The following is a 17,078-nucleotide window of genomic DNA, read 5'->3' on the forward strand; positions in this document are numbered from 1 at the left end:
ATCCCGATACGCGTCCTCGCAGTGCAGAAGGTATATCAGACTGTCGGTATCGGTATACATAATTTTGCAATTGTCGCGGTAGAGAGGCGCCATGTACTCGTAGTGGAACTCGTACAAGCAGGTCTTGGATATGTCGAGGATGCACATACCCACGTAGATCGGCTTGTCGAATTTCACTTCGAGTTTTCGCAACTCTACGGCAATCAGATTCTCCGAGAACACGTTTCGGCTGTGGAAATTCGGTTTCGCGATCATAGCCTCCGCTCCGTACCGTCCCTCCCACTGTGTAACGAGTCGTACATCCGTGTGATTTCGCACATTCTCCATAGTTTTGCCGAAAACCGCGTTGTTCATCAATTTGTATAAATTTTTCTCAAAATCGTTTGTCGCCCGTGTCCGAAACTGTGTATTTAGTTCTATGTATCCGCGAAGCCATGGAGATTGCGCGAATTGCAGTACGCGGTGAATCTTTGCAATTCGCAGGCCGTGTCGCACGCATTGCTGCAGATTACGGTAGTGGATGACATAACGCTGCTTATCGCACAGCGTGGCGAGTAATTTGATCTCCCGCTTGCCGGGCGGCTTATCGCGCGTCGGGCAGAACGGCAGATCGGAGTGCGCGTCGTGAAGATTCGCCGGGTACTCGAGATCGACTTCCAGCACATAACCGGTAGCCGAATCGGATGCAACGGACATTACGTTAAAGTTTTCGACATCATCGACCCATCGAAATTTGGCGTAGGGCAACGGTTGACACATCGCCCAGCCGTACAAGTTGTTTACATCATAGTACATTAGGTACGACGACGGTTCCGATGGGTCGTAGGATGGCATGTATTTGTTGTTGGCGGCGGCGTATCGGTTGGAGCATTGGCTGAGACCGCCGCGTATACCGCGCTCGACAAACAGCACCATATCGATGTCCGTGAGCAACTCGAATTTTACGCGCGTGTACTTCATCATAGCGTCCCACGTGTATCCCGGTAGAGTGTAGTAATGAGCGGGATCTAAACCGTAACTCTTTATAGACATGTTTCGAAAATTTTGAAAAATATCCGCCAACAAAAGAACGTCTGTTTTCAAATACAAATCGCTGTATTGACCTAGATCTTCGATTGAAAATGTTTGCCAGACGTTTGTCGCGTGCGCGTAATCGCTCTCGGATACCGTTTCTCCGGTGAGCGAGCTGTAAAACGATTCGCGCGATGGCAGGCTTGTGTCCCGGAGCTTGTCGACGCTGTCGACGTACTCGTAGGGAAACACACCTTTCCGAGTAAGCAAATTGAAATGTTCCGCGGATAAATGATTGAATTCCGATCGTGTAATCTTTAATTTATCTATAGTTAAATATGATGCCAATTTGTCGAGACTTGTACTGAGAAATTTAAACGAATCAATAAACCGTAATTTTATACACAATTTTGATTTTTGATCCATGGTATCTTTAACATTTTTTGTAAAAGAAATGTATCGCTCTTTCGTCAGCGGTAACAATTCGACGTTGCCTTCAAAGGCATTGGCAACGTCTTTAATAATGAAATGCGCGTCGTAACCGGATAAATTGTGAAATATCACCGGGATAACGTGGGAGTCTTTGTAATTTAGATTGCACGACGAGTGCGCGGCACCGCGGTAACGCCCGGTGAGATGACAATGATCGCGCACCCGCGTATCGTCCGGTGTAAACGGTTTCTCGCACACGTGGCACGTCGCGGTGCTACGGAATTTTTCCGATTCCTCCCGCGTAAGATCCGCCATGGGGACGACGGTGGTGAGGATCGCTTTCACACGGCGCGCCAAATCGTGAAGTTCGTTGACGAACCACGCCACGCAATCCTCACCGCGATACGACTTAAAACTAGATAAAGAATTATCGTACGTGCAACTTACATAAAATCCTACGCTATAGGCTCTGTGATGTTGGTAGGCGTAAGTAGTACCGTCCTGATCCACCTTTTTCTCGAGCGTACATTCGAGATCGGCGTACACTACGAACGGAAGCCGCTCCTTTCGATTGTAATTCCGGAACGTCAGCCACTCGTCGTCCTCGCTGGGGAGAACGACGGCGCAGTCGTTCATTTTCCCGCAGTCGACGCTGTGCGCCGATAATTTCTCCCGTGTATAAAAGTAGTGTAGACACCCGTAATAATTTGTATGATTAATACTGTGAATAAAGTTTCGAATTATTCTATAAATGTGTTTTTACTTACCGATCGCAAATGTACTTTTTATTTGCGTGCTTGCTCAGTTGTGAGCTCACCAACCGCGACAAGTTTTTGATGCATACAAAGTGTGCATTATTGTTTTTACACACGTAGAGCAGGTTGACGTGCTTCTCCTTTTTGTCGTCGGCGAGCCGCAGAGGGACGATTTTTGAGTCTTCAGTGGTGAAGACGTTGACGGAGATGGCGTTTAGTTTCTCAAATTTTGTTATTTGCGGAAGCGTCATGGGGAACTCAATGCCGCACAGGTTGAGCACCGTCGAGTAATGTGGGTATTCTATCGTTCTTTCCGGATGTTTTTCCGCTGGATATAAAGCGGCTACGACTGCCCACGCAAAGCATGCATTATCGTTTGATTTAACATTGACTACCGCCCTTTTCAGCATAATTTTCCGCGGTAACTCGATGTTGCATCCCGCGCGCAGAGGATTGAACTTGTTCACATTGACGGTGAGATTCAGGATACGCGACAACGTCCATCCACTATCGCGTTCCTGAAACTCCTCCAGGGATGTCAAGATGGTGTCAACCACATGCCTCGTGTACCATTCTTGTAGATCAGATGTTGGAAAGAGCTCGCAGTTCTTCGTGGCGATGGTCTTCACGGCAGTCTTGTCGCCCGCGACGAATTCCCCGTTGAACGCGGTGTTAATCTTGACGCTGTTGTGTTCCACCATGACGGCCTGGATCCGCTCGATAACCGTATTTCTCACGTTTTTCAAAAATTCATGAGGATCGATGTAGTTTTGATTGATAATCGCACCGGTCAGCACACGGTTCCTAAACGCCGTCTCGATCTCCTTCCACGTGTAGCCCTTCTTCTCGTATCCACCGTATCCAGCACCGATGGGTACGAAACGCTCGTGCAGGGCGTCCCTCACACCCTCCAGACGCGCAATTTGCGCCACCAGAGAGTTGACTACTCCGGTGCGTTGCCTCTTGCGACATTGTTCCTTGAGAGAATCGAGGTACTCGTTGCACTCGTAGTCCCATGGAAGGAACTCTCCCGTCGTTTTGATATTCGCTGCTCGTACGGTAAGATCGCGCTCCTTCTCCATTGCGAATGATTTTGAAGATTCATATTTTTCTCACTCGCTTTATATACCCGTTTGTTACACACGACACTAACTATAAGCATAACGATGGTTCATGTTTGTATTAACAATCCTTATCTTATCTCTTCCGGGAATTATTGTGATCTGATACCCCCTACCATTCCAAAATTACCCCCTCTCCTCCAAACATGATGACGCATCTAGCAACATGGCGATGCCTACAATTTGTATTAACAATCCTTATCACACCCTCTAAGAAACGGCGCTCAAATGCTACCTCTTTGTTCTAAAATACAGCGATAACGCGATTTAAACAGACACTCTACTTCGATGCGCGCGTTGTAGGATAAGTCGGTATAGCGGATAGGGTGAGAAAGGTATATAGTCGAGATAATAAAAAATAATTTAATTGAAATAATATTTATTAAACAGATGCATCTAATAAATACATTATGATGGTGAAAATATTTTAACAATAAAGTATGTGATATGCTAGAATTATTGCGATCCAAAGACCTGAGCTAACAGCTCACAATCGATTATATCATTCTTATCGAACGATTCGCTCTCACGTATCACCGCGATGGGATCCTTCGCACCGCTCGCGATTTTTCGAAAGTGTGTGAACTTGATGTCGACCATACTAGTGACGTTGTTTAACGATTGAACGATACGATCCACACAATACTCGAGAGCGATCATGTTATATATGGTGTTGTGTGACATTGCTAAACACACCGTTGATGTTTCCAGACGCAGCACTTTTAGATTATTTATCTTTCCAAACCGTAGCGTGACATGTTCGATGGTTTGAGATGATGCATGTGCTTTGTCTTCATCATTGTTAAAGAAATGGTGGATGGCATGTCGTTGATCCAGGAGGATCTTCCACATGTTGTATGTAAAATGTATCTCTCTGCCATGGTTGTCACCGAGAGCGATTTCTATGTGGCTCGGCGTAGAAATATTGATTCCGATATCCAGATATTTATAGCCGGTTTTTGTCAACGGGTATCTTCTAGCTAAAATTCTGGGAGGCGTGATCATGCTTCTTGGTGAATTACTTGGTGAATTACTTTTATTTCTGTGGATAAAAGCTTGCGTGAGTTCAAAGTGTAACAATGGCAGTGAGTTTAAAAGTGCAAATAGTAAGAGAGTCAACTTACACGTTGGGTAATTGCAGCTTCTTCGCACTCTGCTGTTCGTTGATCTGATTATTCACGGTTGACATGGTGCAAAACATCGTTGCTAGTAAACGTCACAGCGAACTAGTGATTTTCACAATGATTTCGAACGACTGATGGTTCCCTATTCTTTTTCACATGCTTTATATACCCGCTTGTTGCACACGACACTGATTAAAACTATCGATTTGTATTAACAATCCTCATCTTATCTCTTCCGGGAATTATTTTGTTGCATACAAAATTGAAATCTAACAACATGGCGCCGAAAAATGTTGACGTGGCTGCCTGTTGCTATGGGCTTTTGTTCTAAAATACAGCGATGACGCAATCCGTAAACCTGCACGAACCTACATACTATAAACATTGCGATTCCAACAACATGGCGCTCTACTTTGATGTGTAGAAAAAAAAACCATAGGATGTAAACAGTTCTCTTTCCAATAAACAATCCTTATCTTTTCCGGGAATCCTTATCTCGCGATGCCTACAATTTGTATTAACAATCCTTATCTCTTCCGGAAATTATTGTAATCTGATACCCCTACCACTCCACATTTACCCCCTCTCCTCCAAAAACGATGACGTTATTAACCCCTCCACTGTTATCCGATACCCCTCTTCCCCTCTTCACCCGCACCCCCCTCATTGCCCCTGGGTTAGAATCATCATAGTATAACTACTATAATACGATCTAATTATATATAATTAAAAACAATTTCATCTGTTTATATGTAATTAGATCAGATCAAAATCCATACATAATTATATCTACAAAATTATATATAATTATATATAACTGGATATAAACTTTTTTTCCCGGGAGTACATATTTAAAAATTATTTTTAAAATAATATTTACTGTTTATATGCATTATTTACAAAAGAAATACTATAAAGAAATTTATTTTTTATATTTAATTGTAAAAACCTCAAAAATTGTCAAGAAATTGTAACTGAAATTCATGAATGTAAGTACAATTCTAGGATAATATAAAAAGCATCATACACAAATTTATTATGATACAATCTTAAATAATGAAATTGTAATATATGTTTCAACATTGCAAATGTGAATATTTATATGATAAAATTTACAAAGTGTTAACAATTTTCAAATATTTGCTAATAAAATATTATTGAAATGTTTCTGTTGAAATTTTAAAATAATTCTTTAAAACAAATATGATGGGGTATATATTAGGGATCATTAAATATGCGGCAACATTGTGATTATAAAATTTTATAAGTATCTATAATAAAAATTAAGTATAATAAATATAATAAGTATATAAGTATAATAATAAAATTTTTATAAGTATCTATAATAATAAAAATACATATATGTTGTATTAATCTGTTAATATAAAGAAATTTATTTGCGTTAAATTAATTAATAATTTTTTTATATTAACAGATTAATACAACATATATGTATTTTTATTATTATAGATACTTATAAAAATTTTATTATTATACTTATATACTTATTATATTTATTATACTTAATTTTTATTATAGATACTTATAAAATTTTATAATCACAATGTTGCCGCATATTTAATGATCCCTAATATATACCCCATCATATTTGTTTTAAAGGATTATTTTAAGATTTCAACAGAAACATTTCAATAATATTTTATTAGCAAATATTTGAAAATTGTTAACACTTTGTAAATTTTATCATATAAATATTCACATTTGCAATGTTGAAACATATATTACAATTTCATTATTTAAGTTTGTATCATAATAAATTTGTGTATGATGCTTTTTATATTATCCTAGAATTGTACTTACATTCATGAATTTCAGTTACAATTTCTTGACAATTTTTGAGGTTTTCACAATTAAATATAAAAAATAAATTTCTTTATAGTATTTCTTTTGTAAATAATGCATATAAACAGTAAATATTATTTTAAAAATAATTTTTAAATATGTACTATTTTTTCTTTTATTTTACTACTTTACAAATGATGTTTTTTGTGTATATCCTCAAATTATATTTTATTTTCATTGATATTACAGTCTAAATACGAGTACAAAGCAATTTGTATTACAAATGCATCTGTTGCAGCGATATTTAACATTATAAACGTTAAATATCTAGCGCTATAATTTGCAATATATGTAATTTATAGCGCCTTTCTAATTTACTTTTCAATTTTTATTACGCAATTTCCAGTGCTATCAATATTTTACAAAATAAAAGTATTTTTTCGATAAAAACTCAAAGCATTTCTATATTAAAGGAGCGAGAGAGAAAACACTAAAGCGTGCGAGAGACAGCTACTGTTTGACGATGAGATCATCATGCTCTCCCCTTCCTTCGTCGCCCCTCGCCTACAAGCTGTTTCTAGCTCCCCCCTTACTTCGTCGCCCCTCACCAACAAGCTGTTCTAGCTCCCCCCTTATTTCATCGTCCCTCGCCCACAACCGGTTTGCCTGAGGTAACCTTCTCTCTATAGATCTTGAGTACGGACAACAGAACATAAATGAGGCAAAACCGGGAACGTGTCTAAAGAGCGCGCGCATTTTCAAATATGCTCTAAAGGGTTAAACTGAAATTGTACATATAACAATAATTTTATACTGTATAAATTGAAGGAGATATAAATAAAATGAAAGAAAATTGTTTAATTAAAAATAGGATATTAACTATTTTTTAATAAATTTTATTTTCTAATAGATACCTAAATATTTTATTATACCCCATACAGCACAGAACATTGCAATTACATTGCAGCAATGTTACAATCTTGCAAGTTGCAATGTAATATTGTTGAGACATTATTGCAACCTGTAATTGTAATATTTCATGAGAATGTGACAGCAACATTCCAACAACATTGCAATAGCAATATTCGGTAATCGCTAGTTCGTTCGTTTATCGCTATGCGACGCGCGTTGCAAAATCTATCTTGTATTTAAGTTTTAGTCATGATGATTATATGAAACTTGCAAAGAGTGGCTAGTAAGATTAAAGACATAGTAATTATTTTTATCAGTTTAATTTTTCTGATACGACCTCAACACAGGGAATTCAGATATTGAACTGATTGTTAAAAAATTGGACAGATAAATGTCCGAATAAATAAAAATATATGCAACATTATTCTAAGATTGCAATAACAATGCATTATTGCAAATTCATTACATTGCAATATTACTGTAATATTTCGTTACAATCTTCCTAAGAGCGGACATTTTAATGTTGCTGAAATCCCACAGCAATGATGCAACAACATTTTGCAGTGAATTTGCAATATTGCAACATTGCGATGAAAGATTGATGCAATGTGTATGCAATCTTTGTGTGCTGTATGGGACAATTTGCATCCAATATATTATCATTGACGACAAAATTGCATAATACAGATAATAAATTAGAATATACAATTACATCTTCTTTCTATATCTTCATTTTTGTCTTTTTTTCTCTTTGTTCTCATAATCCAGTTTCGAAGAAATAAGTCTGTATAAAATGAAAAGATATTATGTACATTAGCAAATACATATATACACAATCAATAAAATTATATATTAATAAATATAAAGTTTCAACTAACCTATAGAAAATCCTCCTGTAAAATATACAACATAAAAAGGGAAATTAATAAAATGAATTATCCTGAATGTATGAGTTATATATACCAAATATTTTATTTTGCAGTAATATTAAAGCTGATAAGCACAAACAGAGCTGTAATACGTATATGCACATGCAAGATAGAACAAAATTATAAGAAAAACATGCAAATAAAATCCAATACACAAATCTAATAAAATATAATAAACGGTTATAATATAACAGAAGAGTTTTTTAATATATAAATATTATTAAACATTAAGGTATTATATGTATTATAGATATTAGGTATTATTTATTATTTAACATTAAGATGCATAGCCATACTTTTACTCGCAAAATTGGATTTGTTATTGCGGACTATTACGGAAAGCGTTTTTATACGAAATGCGCAGTATCTTACACTGAGAAAAATGGTTTTATTATATTAACAAAATTCTTCTGGTTGACCGTATTTTAGTCGAACGAAACAGAATTTCTGGTTATCGTCACAAAATTTTACACCTTATATCAACACCGTTTGGTTAACTTTACTATAAGGATTTGAATAAGTGTTTTCTTGTTGGATCTACAAAACTTCTTGTTATATTTACATAAATCGCAGCGCTCTGTAACAGTTTTGTCATCACTCACTAAACGGTTGATCAACTGTTCGCCGCATTCATTTGTTACACTGCTACTGCGCCCTCGCTACTCGCGGCGTGTATCGCGCGCATTAGATCTTTCGCGAAGCAATGGCGTTAAGCAGTCGGAACAGTCTCAACTGAGCTCGCTAAAGTTTTACGTCGCGTCGTGGAATCCATTACGGAATATTAGTTAGGCCGATGGCAGAGAACGAGAAGTAAGCACTTATGTCTGTCGTAGACGTCTGTCGTGGACGTATGGTAAGGCAGAGAAAAACGTAAGTCGTGAAAGGTTATTGGATACGTGTGGAAACGACTACGACATACATAAGTTTTTACGTCTCGGTCTCTGCCATCAGCCTTACATCCGAAAAGTTTTATGATCACGTGGTGTTTTTTTTTTTTTTAATGAAATATATGTATACCAGTGATGTAATGTTTCCTACTCGGGAGCCGGGAGCCTGGTAGGAAACATCACATCACTGAGTATACTTTAAACCAAAATATATTGTTAGTATTTTACAAAAACCACACTTATCCGAACTTGTTTTTTAACTACAAAGTTGTGTTAACCTAACAAAACGATATAGTAAAGTTAACAAGAAATTCTGGTAGAGTTTTGTAAATCTAACAACACAATGTGGTAAGATTTACAAGAAATTCTGGTAGAGTTTTGTAAATCTAACAACACGATGTAGTAAGGTTTACAAGAAATTCTGATAGATTTAAACAGGATGAAATTTAACAGAATCTTCTGGTAATTCCAACAACAAATTTGTTTCGTCCATTTTTGAACAAACGTACTAATAGAATCAACCAGAATTTCTTATAATACAACAAAACTTTTTTTCCAGTGTATAAATATTTTATTTTTGAGATTGTGACAATTTGGCAGCGAATACGGAAGGCTTTGGAATCTTTCACACAAAAACTTTGTGACATTATCTTGGGTTAAAAGAACTTTCAAGTTTTGTTTAATCATTGATTCCATATTTTTACACTGAGAAAAATGGTTTTATTATATTAACAAAATTCTTCTGGTTGACCGTATTTTAGTCAAACGAAACAGAATTTCTGGTTATCGTTACAAAATTTTACACCTTATATCAACATCGTTTGGTTAACTTTACTATAAGGATTTGAATAAGTGTTTTCTTGTTGGATCTACAAAACTTCTTGTTATATTTACATAAATCGCAGCGCTCTGCAACAGTTTCGTCACTAAACGGTTGATCAACTGTTCGCCGCATTTATTTGTTACACTGCTACTGCGCCCTCGCTACTCGCGGCGTGAATCGCGCGCATTAGATCTTTCGCGAAGCAATGGCGCTAAGCAGTCGGAACAGTCTCAACTGAGCTCGCTAAAGTTTTACGTCGCGTCGTGGAATCCATTACGAAATTAGTTAGGCCGATGGCAGAGAACGAGAAGTAAGCACTTATGTCTGTCGTAGACGTCTGTCGTGGACGTATGGTAAGGCAGAGAAAAACGTAAGTCGTGAAAGGTTATTGTGTGGATACGTGTGGAAACGACTACGACATACATAAGTTCTTACGTCTCGATCTCTGCCATCAGCCTTACATCCGAAAAGTTTTATGATCACGTGGTGTTTTTTTTTTTTTTAATGAAATATATGTATACCAGTGATGTAATGTTTCCTACCGGGCTCGGGAGCCGGGAGCCCGGTAGGAAACATCACATCACTGAGTATACTTTAAACCAAAATATATTGTTACTATTTTACAAAAACCACACCTACCCAAACTTGTTTTTTAACTACAAAGTTGTGTTAACCTAACAAAACGATATAATAAAGTTAACAAGAAATTCTGGTAGAGTTTTGTAAATCTAACAACACAATGTGGTAAGGTTTACAAGAAATTCTGGTAGAGTTTTGTAAATCTAACAACACGATGTAGTAAGGTTTACAAGAAATTCTGATAGATTTAAACAGGATGAAATTTAACAGAATCTTCTGGTAATTCCAACAACAAATTTGTTTCGTCTATTTTTAAACAAACGTACTAGTAGAATCAACCAGAATTTCTTATAATACAACAAAACTTTTTTTCCAGTGTAAAAAACTGAAACGTTGAGGAATTGACATAAAATAATGTCTCTTCCGCATAACATTTAATTCGCGTAAACGCATCAAAAGTGTGCGTTTTTTGTGTCTTCGATCCTGTTGCAGCAATGCTTTCTAAACACGTTTGTTCATTGTTTTCAATATTTGTTATAATGTAATCTGCAACGTTATTTATATAACTCCTTATGGAGTACAGTTCAATATTGTTGAAAGCAACCGTTTCATTCAATGTATGTGGAAGTGAAAGACATGGATGAGAATTCAAGTCATCGAGAGAACATTTTTGAAAGGTTTGGCCATTTTGGCCACTTAAAATTTCAAAAAATTCATCTAAAAATGGTCGGTCATCTTCGTCGTAACTGCTGTTAGGAACGCCTTTCATATACTGACAAGGAAAGGGACCCAAGTGTCCCCCTCCGATTTTGACGAGCTTTAAATATGTTGTAAAGTAGCTCAAAATAAGAGACGTATTTTTTTTTTATGTGCTTTCTCGCACGTTTAGGGTTGAAACAACCCCTACAAGCTAAAACGGTTTTTTTGGTTTTGACTGAATATCGTCAAAACTGTAAGAGATATCAAAAAATGTTTCGAATAAAAGTTGCATGATCTTTTATGAGCTTCATAACCGCGTAGCTCGATTTTTAAAAAATTTTATATTTTTTAATTTACCCTCACCCCTTCTTATTATTTTTACGAATTTCAAAATTTTTGTTATGACAAAAGTTGTAGCATTTTTTACGCTGAATACAACCATATATGATTTTATTATGTTTCGAAATCGCATCTTTCAGAAATGAGCTGTCAATGTCGCACTATATGCGTCGCGCTGCTATATATGCATATATATGCATAACGCATCGTTTGTGCCGCTTGTGTAATCGATGTTTGTTGCGCATGTGTAATTGATAAGATGAATAAAATTAGAAATAAAAATTAGCATGTTATGAAGTATTCGGAAAAATGTTCTGATCAAAGAACAAAGTTCACTAAAGTTGTTGCCAAGGCATCTCCTCTATATTACACTTTTATAGTTATACTAGAACAATACAAGCGCGCGCTGCGCCCGTGCACTTATTATAATAATTTAATAATTATGAAATCTAAATATTTTAATAAAATTTTTAAAAATTTAAATAACCGTCAAAATAATCTTTGCTCTTAAACTATCAAACTGTCAGAATAATCGAGATAACCAATCAGCGTCGCGGATAAGCGTCAACAATACTTTTGATACATTCAAGTATCGATTTTTCATGCCTTTTTTAAGAGTGGATTATATCGAAAGAGAAATAAATAAATAAAAATCTTACAATTAAAATGCAATTTATTGTTTTTCAATGGTAATGCAAAAAAATCCAATTAATTTCAGGTTTTTCTATTAATCAATACTAGAAACATTTGTTTGTTTATTATTTTATTTCTTTTATAATAATATATGTCGAAACAATTACAACTTTACCTTCAACAATAACATACTACATATATTGAATATAATACATATATTAACATATATTAAAAACAGATGAATTTATGGAACAAACGTATCACAAAAGTGATGTTCGTGAAAAAAGTGATTTATACAAAGTGACTTTTTGCACCATGCGCAAGTAATTATTGCAGGTGCGCTACAAATATCGCATGTTGGTTTTGACTGTTTATGAAAACAAAATTCCACTGGTGTTTCGAATTCTTCGGGCTTATTTATTACGTACCCGCTTTTATACCATGCGTATTTCAATAAATTTCTGAATCTTGGCGATGAAAATTGATTATGAGTCAATGACTGTAATTTTAAAATGGTGTTTCTTACATGCAGATTGACTTCCAGACCTAAAAGCATTACAGTATCAGAAAAGTGTCTAATAAAATTCTTCCACAAACGAAAACCATATACATCCAATGGTTGTATTTTTCCTGTTGTTCCAGCTGGTATAGTCAACAAAATAATATCTTCTGTGGATTCTGGTTTAGATTCTTGAATAATATTTGGACAATGACCAAAGTTTAGTCCATGAATCTAGTAGTAAAACAGATTTTGGACCTACATTTGGAAAAAGTACGTCTTGCAACCAAATTTTAAAATGATGCGCTGTTAATTTTCCGGATTTCGAAGCCGTAACAAAAATATTAGGTGCCTTAAACATTGTTTCTTGCACTCTGGGATCAAATGTTCCACTAACTTCTTTCAGTACAATAAAAAGAGGCGATAATAATCTACTATCGGCTGAAACAGTAGGTTGTATAGTATAGCTATGCGTAGTTGCCGATACGGATTGTACTGCAGATTCAATTTTTTTTGTTCCTTTATATGCCAATGTACGACCGGCATGAAGTTCTAATTGGAATCCGCTTTGATCACTGTTGTAAATATTTTCAACTCCATATTCTATTATTTGACGTTTTCAATAAATGTGTTACATTTTTCTTCAAAATCGACGTTAGACAATATAGATGTTTTTCTTATAAATTTTGTTATTTTACGAGATACAATATTATGTATTATTTTAAATTTTCGTATCCATCGCGATGAAACTGTAAATTCTGGTACATTTAAATTTTCCTGTGCCCGAATAGCCCATCGAGCTAAATCAGCGTCGTGAACAATAATTCTATTTTCAAGAGCTGTATAAAAATTATTTAATGTATATTCCGAAATTTGTTTTAATTTTTCGAATCTATTGCCACCTTGATTCACTTGAATTTCCCATCGTCGTAATTGACGTAATGAATATACTTTCCGAAATCTTTGCTTTACTCCTTCTAATGTTCTTAGCCTTGTTGTACTGTTTTTCCAAAATTCGACTGCATTTTATATTCATACGGAATACGTCCATCTGTAGTACATATAACTTTAGGATTTGCGTCCATAGCTCACCTTCTTCCTCTTTATCTCCTAGTTCGAATTGCTCTGCTGTTGGAATATCGTTATCGTTTTCATAATCTAAAGATTCTTCTACTTCCATTTTGTATCTCTCATCGCGCATTTCTTTCAGCATAGATTCTATTTTATGTGCCATTTCTCGTTCTTCAGATGTTATCGGACTTGTTGATAGATTAAGGGCCGAAAAAGTTACGTATACTAACATTATTACGTTAAATGGATTTAATTGAACCATTCTGAAAAATATAACAATTAAATATTTCTCCTTATTTGTGTACAAAAAAATAATACTTACTTTATAGTGAATTTGTTGTTCTTTTTTTGATGCTGTTTTATATATTGTTTTTTTGTAATCACTAACAAGCGCACAACTTTAAAGCGTAATATGCACTGACGGGATATGACAACGCGCTGCGCTATAAATGCACTCGAAATGCGACTATAAAAGTGTAAAATAGAGAGGATGTTTTGGCAACAACTTTAGTGAACTTTGTTCTTTGATCAGAACATTTTTCCGAATGTTTCATAACATGCTAATCTTTATTTCATGCTAATCTTTATTTTATTTGTCTTATCAATTACACATGCACGACAAACATCGATTACACAAGCGGCACAAACGATGCGTTATGCATATATATGCATATATCGCAGCGCGACGCATATAGTGCGACATTGACAGCTCATTTCTGAAAGATGCGATTTCGAAATATAATAAAATCATATATGGTTGTATTCAGCGTAAAAAATGCTACAACTTTTGTCATAACAAAAATTTTGAAATTTGTAAAAATAATAAGAAGAGGTGAGGGTAAATTAAAAAATATAAAATTTTTTAAAAATCGAGCTACGCGGTTATAAAGCTCATAAAAGACCATGCAACTTTTATTCGAAACATTTTTTGATATCTCTTACAGTTTTGACGATATTCAGTCAAAACCAAAAAAACCGTTTTAGCTTGTAGGGGTTGTTTCAACCCTAAACGTGCGAGAAAGCACATAAAAAAAAATACGTGTCTCTTATTTTGAGCTACTTTACAACATATTTAAAGCTCGTCAAAATCGGAGGGGGACACTTGGGTCCCTTTCTTTGTGAGCAATCATAATTAATTTAAGGTTATTTTTAAATTGCAAGGCCGTTGGGAGAACATGCTTCATACGAACCAAAGAAAAGATATTTTCCAAACAATCCTGGGTAAATCTACTGCCCAAAACAAATTTAAAGCCACACTGATCTAACAAAAATGTTGATACTTCAATTATTGAAGTCGTTGATATCATTGCGGCAGTTTGGAAGGGTTTCCAATGCCCTTGACTTCCGACTTTCAATAATGAAACTATATCAATCACTTCTTTTAAAAAGTTTACAGCTTCATCATATTTATCGACATGCAATTTCCCTAATGCGAAGCTAACATTCCTCGATGACATAATTTTAAACCACCTGTGAATTACACCGATAAACCAGGAAGTTGTTTTCCATTCTGGTTTTAAAAATTTATTAGAAAGTAGTTCTAGTGCTGCTTTTACGTCGTGGCTGAAAACATTCGTAACACTGCCGACACGCATTTTTTGAAAATGACTTTTTGTATCTAGATATTGTTTTCGCAGTTTTGGAGTTAATGCAAGAGTAAATGGTTTTTGACAGTCGACTAATTTGATAAGATGAGACGCTTCTACTTTATTAGAAGGGAGATCATATTTTGTAACATATTTGTTAGGAATGATAAAAAACTCATTTTTTAACAAATTTTCTTTCAAATTCTTTAACGCATGAGGAGCATCAGCAAAGACATAAAGCTTACGACTTTCATCACACGGATGTTGACATAATTCTTTGTTTTTGAAAATTTAGAGTTTGATACACCGAAAACTCTTCACATAGCTTGATTTGCAGCGCCCATGTCAGAAGTGACACAATGCACACGGAAACCGATGTCCTCTACTTTATTAATGACTTCAAGAACAATCCTTTGTAAAACTGAACCATTAACACTGTTAGGGGTAAAGAAAAAACCTATAATTTGTTTTCACCTGCTACTAATACCAGCAATGAGTATTACTAAAGCATGCGTTGCCTTGTCACCAGTGTAATCTGGAAGCGTTACCTTCCCAATGAATGAGTTCGATGATGTATCAAATGAATTACTAGGCAATATTTGCATTTCATCTAATACCAACATGCAAATCTACATTATTGCGAAAGTGAGTTTTTTTTATAGCGAGAAATTTGAGAACATCGTCGTTTATGCCACTATTGAATTGCAAACTCTCTAATTTTCTTGTTAAAGTTCTTATTGAGGGAAGAGGCATCATTTTACGAACTTCTTCATATCCACATCTGCCGCATGCAAATCTTAATTTGTAAGCCCTTTTGAGAATATCAATTGGCCATTTTGGAACCTTCTTGATATTCCCATTCAAGAACTTAATCTGTGTTTCATTTAAAATAGGTTTTATTGCATCTAGAATCGAACCTCCATTACGTACTGTGCGTAGTCGCTTCATTTGCCTTTTCATCCGCTGTAGCTTTTTTTTCATATCCTTGCGCAACCTTTCGCTTTTTTCCAGGAGTCCTAATAATCTCTGTATCTTCTCATCAGAATTTTCGGTAGTTTCCATCCTTCTTATGCTAAGTTCTTCATCATATAACGTATCTTCGCTGCTAATGGTATTATCGGCGATATAGTTTTCATTATGACCTATATCAGTTTCGCTTTGATTGGTATGCTCGATGGTCTGCACGCTGGTGGTGGTATCGATGACATTTTCTTTTGTAGACAAATTATGGATTTTGTCATTTTTGTTTTAATAATTGTTACAATTGAATTAAATTAAATTCTTTATTATTTTATATATATATTTTTAAATATTAATGTTATAAATATTAAAAAATAGTTTAGTAGTTTTCTATTCACAGTAAACAAAATATAAAATTTATATATACTATATATATTACTATATTTTATATATACTTTTTATATTTATTTATATTAATATATATTTATTTATTTATATGTGTGTATACCTTTTTGTGTAGTCTGAAGCTCACAAAACATAGTTGGAATAGCATTTTTTTTCAATTTACGCTTGCCATTTCCATTCTTCGTCCACATTTCTGCAGCAAAATGTGCCTGGAATAATATACGTTGTTTTATAATTTTTGTTTTAAAATCATCTACATTTAACAAAAACAAATGCTTACTAATCTCGCATAACACTGAATTATTAGACAAAATCCAGTCTTGTCGTCCTGTGCTTTCAGCCCAAATTTTTCTTCTTTTTGGATCTCGAGGAAAACGGCACATTTTGAAACCTTTTTTGGCAGAGTTTGTGCAATAATCAGCTACACAGCCAGGCATTGTTTAACTTGACAGCTTTAATTATTAACAAACAACTAGGTTATGTTAAAACATTAATGACAAAAAATTAATA

At 35.0% G+C, this 17,078-nt stretch overlaps 2 protein-coding genes and 1 pseudogene across 2 annotated transcripts in view; all 3 read right to left on the reverse strand.

Annotated features, from left to right (window-relative positions):
• LOC137000057 (uncharacterized) overlaps positions 1 to 2,079 on the reverse strand; it is a 2,781-nt gene extending 702 nt beyond the window's left edge. The window contains exons 1-2 of the mRNA XM_067355682.1: positions 1,403 to 2,079; positions 11 to 1,186 (exon numbers count right to left, since the gene is read on the reverse strand). Coding sequence (XP_067211783.1) covers positions 11 to 1,186; positions 1,403 to 2,079 — 1,853 coding nt within the window. The remainder of the gene's footprint in view (positions 1 to 10; positions 1,187 to 1,402) is intronic.
• A 77-nt stretch (positions 2,080 to 2,156) lies between these two features.
• Positions 2,157 to 5,286, reverse strand: LOC137000110 (uncharacterized). The gene has a single exon (XM_067355883.1). It carries the CDS (start codon positions 3,278 to 3,280, stop codon positions 2,207 to 2,209), a length of 1,074 nt encoding a protein of 357 aa, XP_067211984.1. The 5' UTR covers positions 3,281 to 5,286; the 3' UTR covers positions 2,157 to 2,206.
• A 7,421-nt stretch (positions 5,287 to 12,707) lies between these two features.
• On the reverse strand, positions 12,708 to 16,759 carry LOC137000058 (uncharacterized; annotated as a pseudogene).
• Positions 16,760 to 17,078: the final 319 nt, after the last annotated feature.

The sequence above is a fragment of the Linepithema humile genome, chromosome 5 (assembly GCF_040581485.1).
Source record: "Linepithema humile isolate Giens D197 chromosome 5, Lhum_UNIL_v1.0, whole genome shotgun sequence".
Classification (NCBI taxonomy): Eukaryota; Metazoa; Arthropoda; class Insecta; order Hymenoptera; family Formicidae; genus Linepithema; species Linepithema humile.

Coding starts and splice junctions, on each gene's coding strand:
- LOC137000110 (XM_067355883.1), bottom strand. CDS start 3,280: ATGGAGAAGGAGCGCGATCTTACCGTACGAGCAGCGAATATCAAAACG.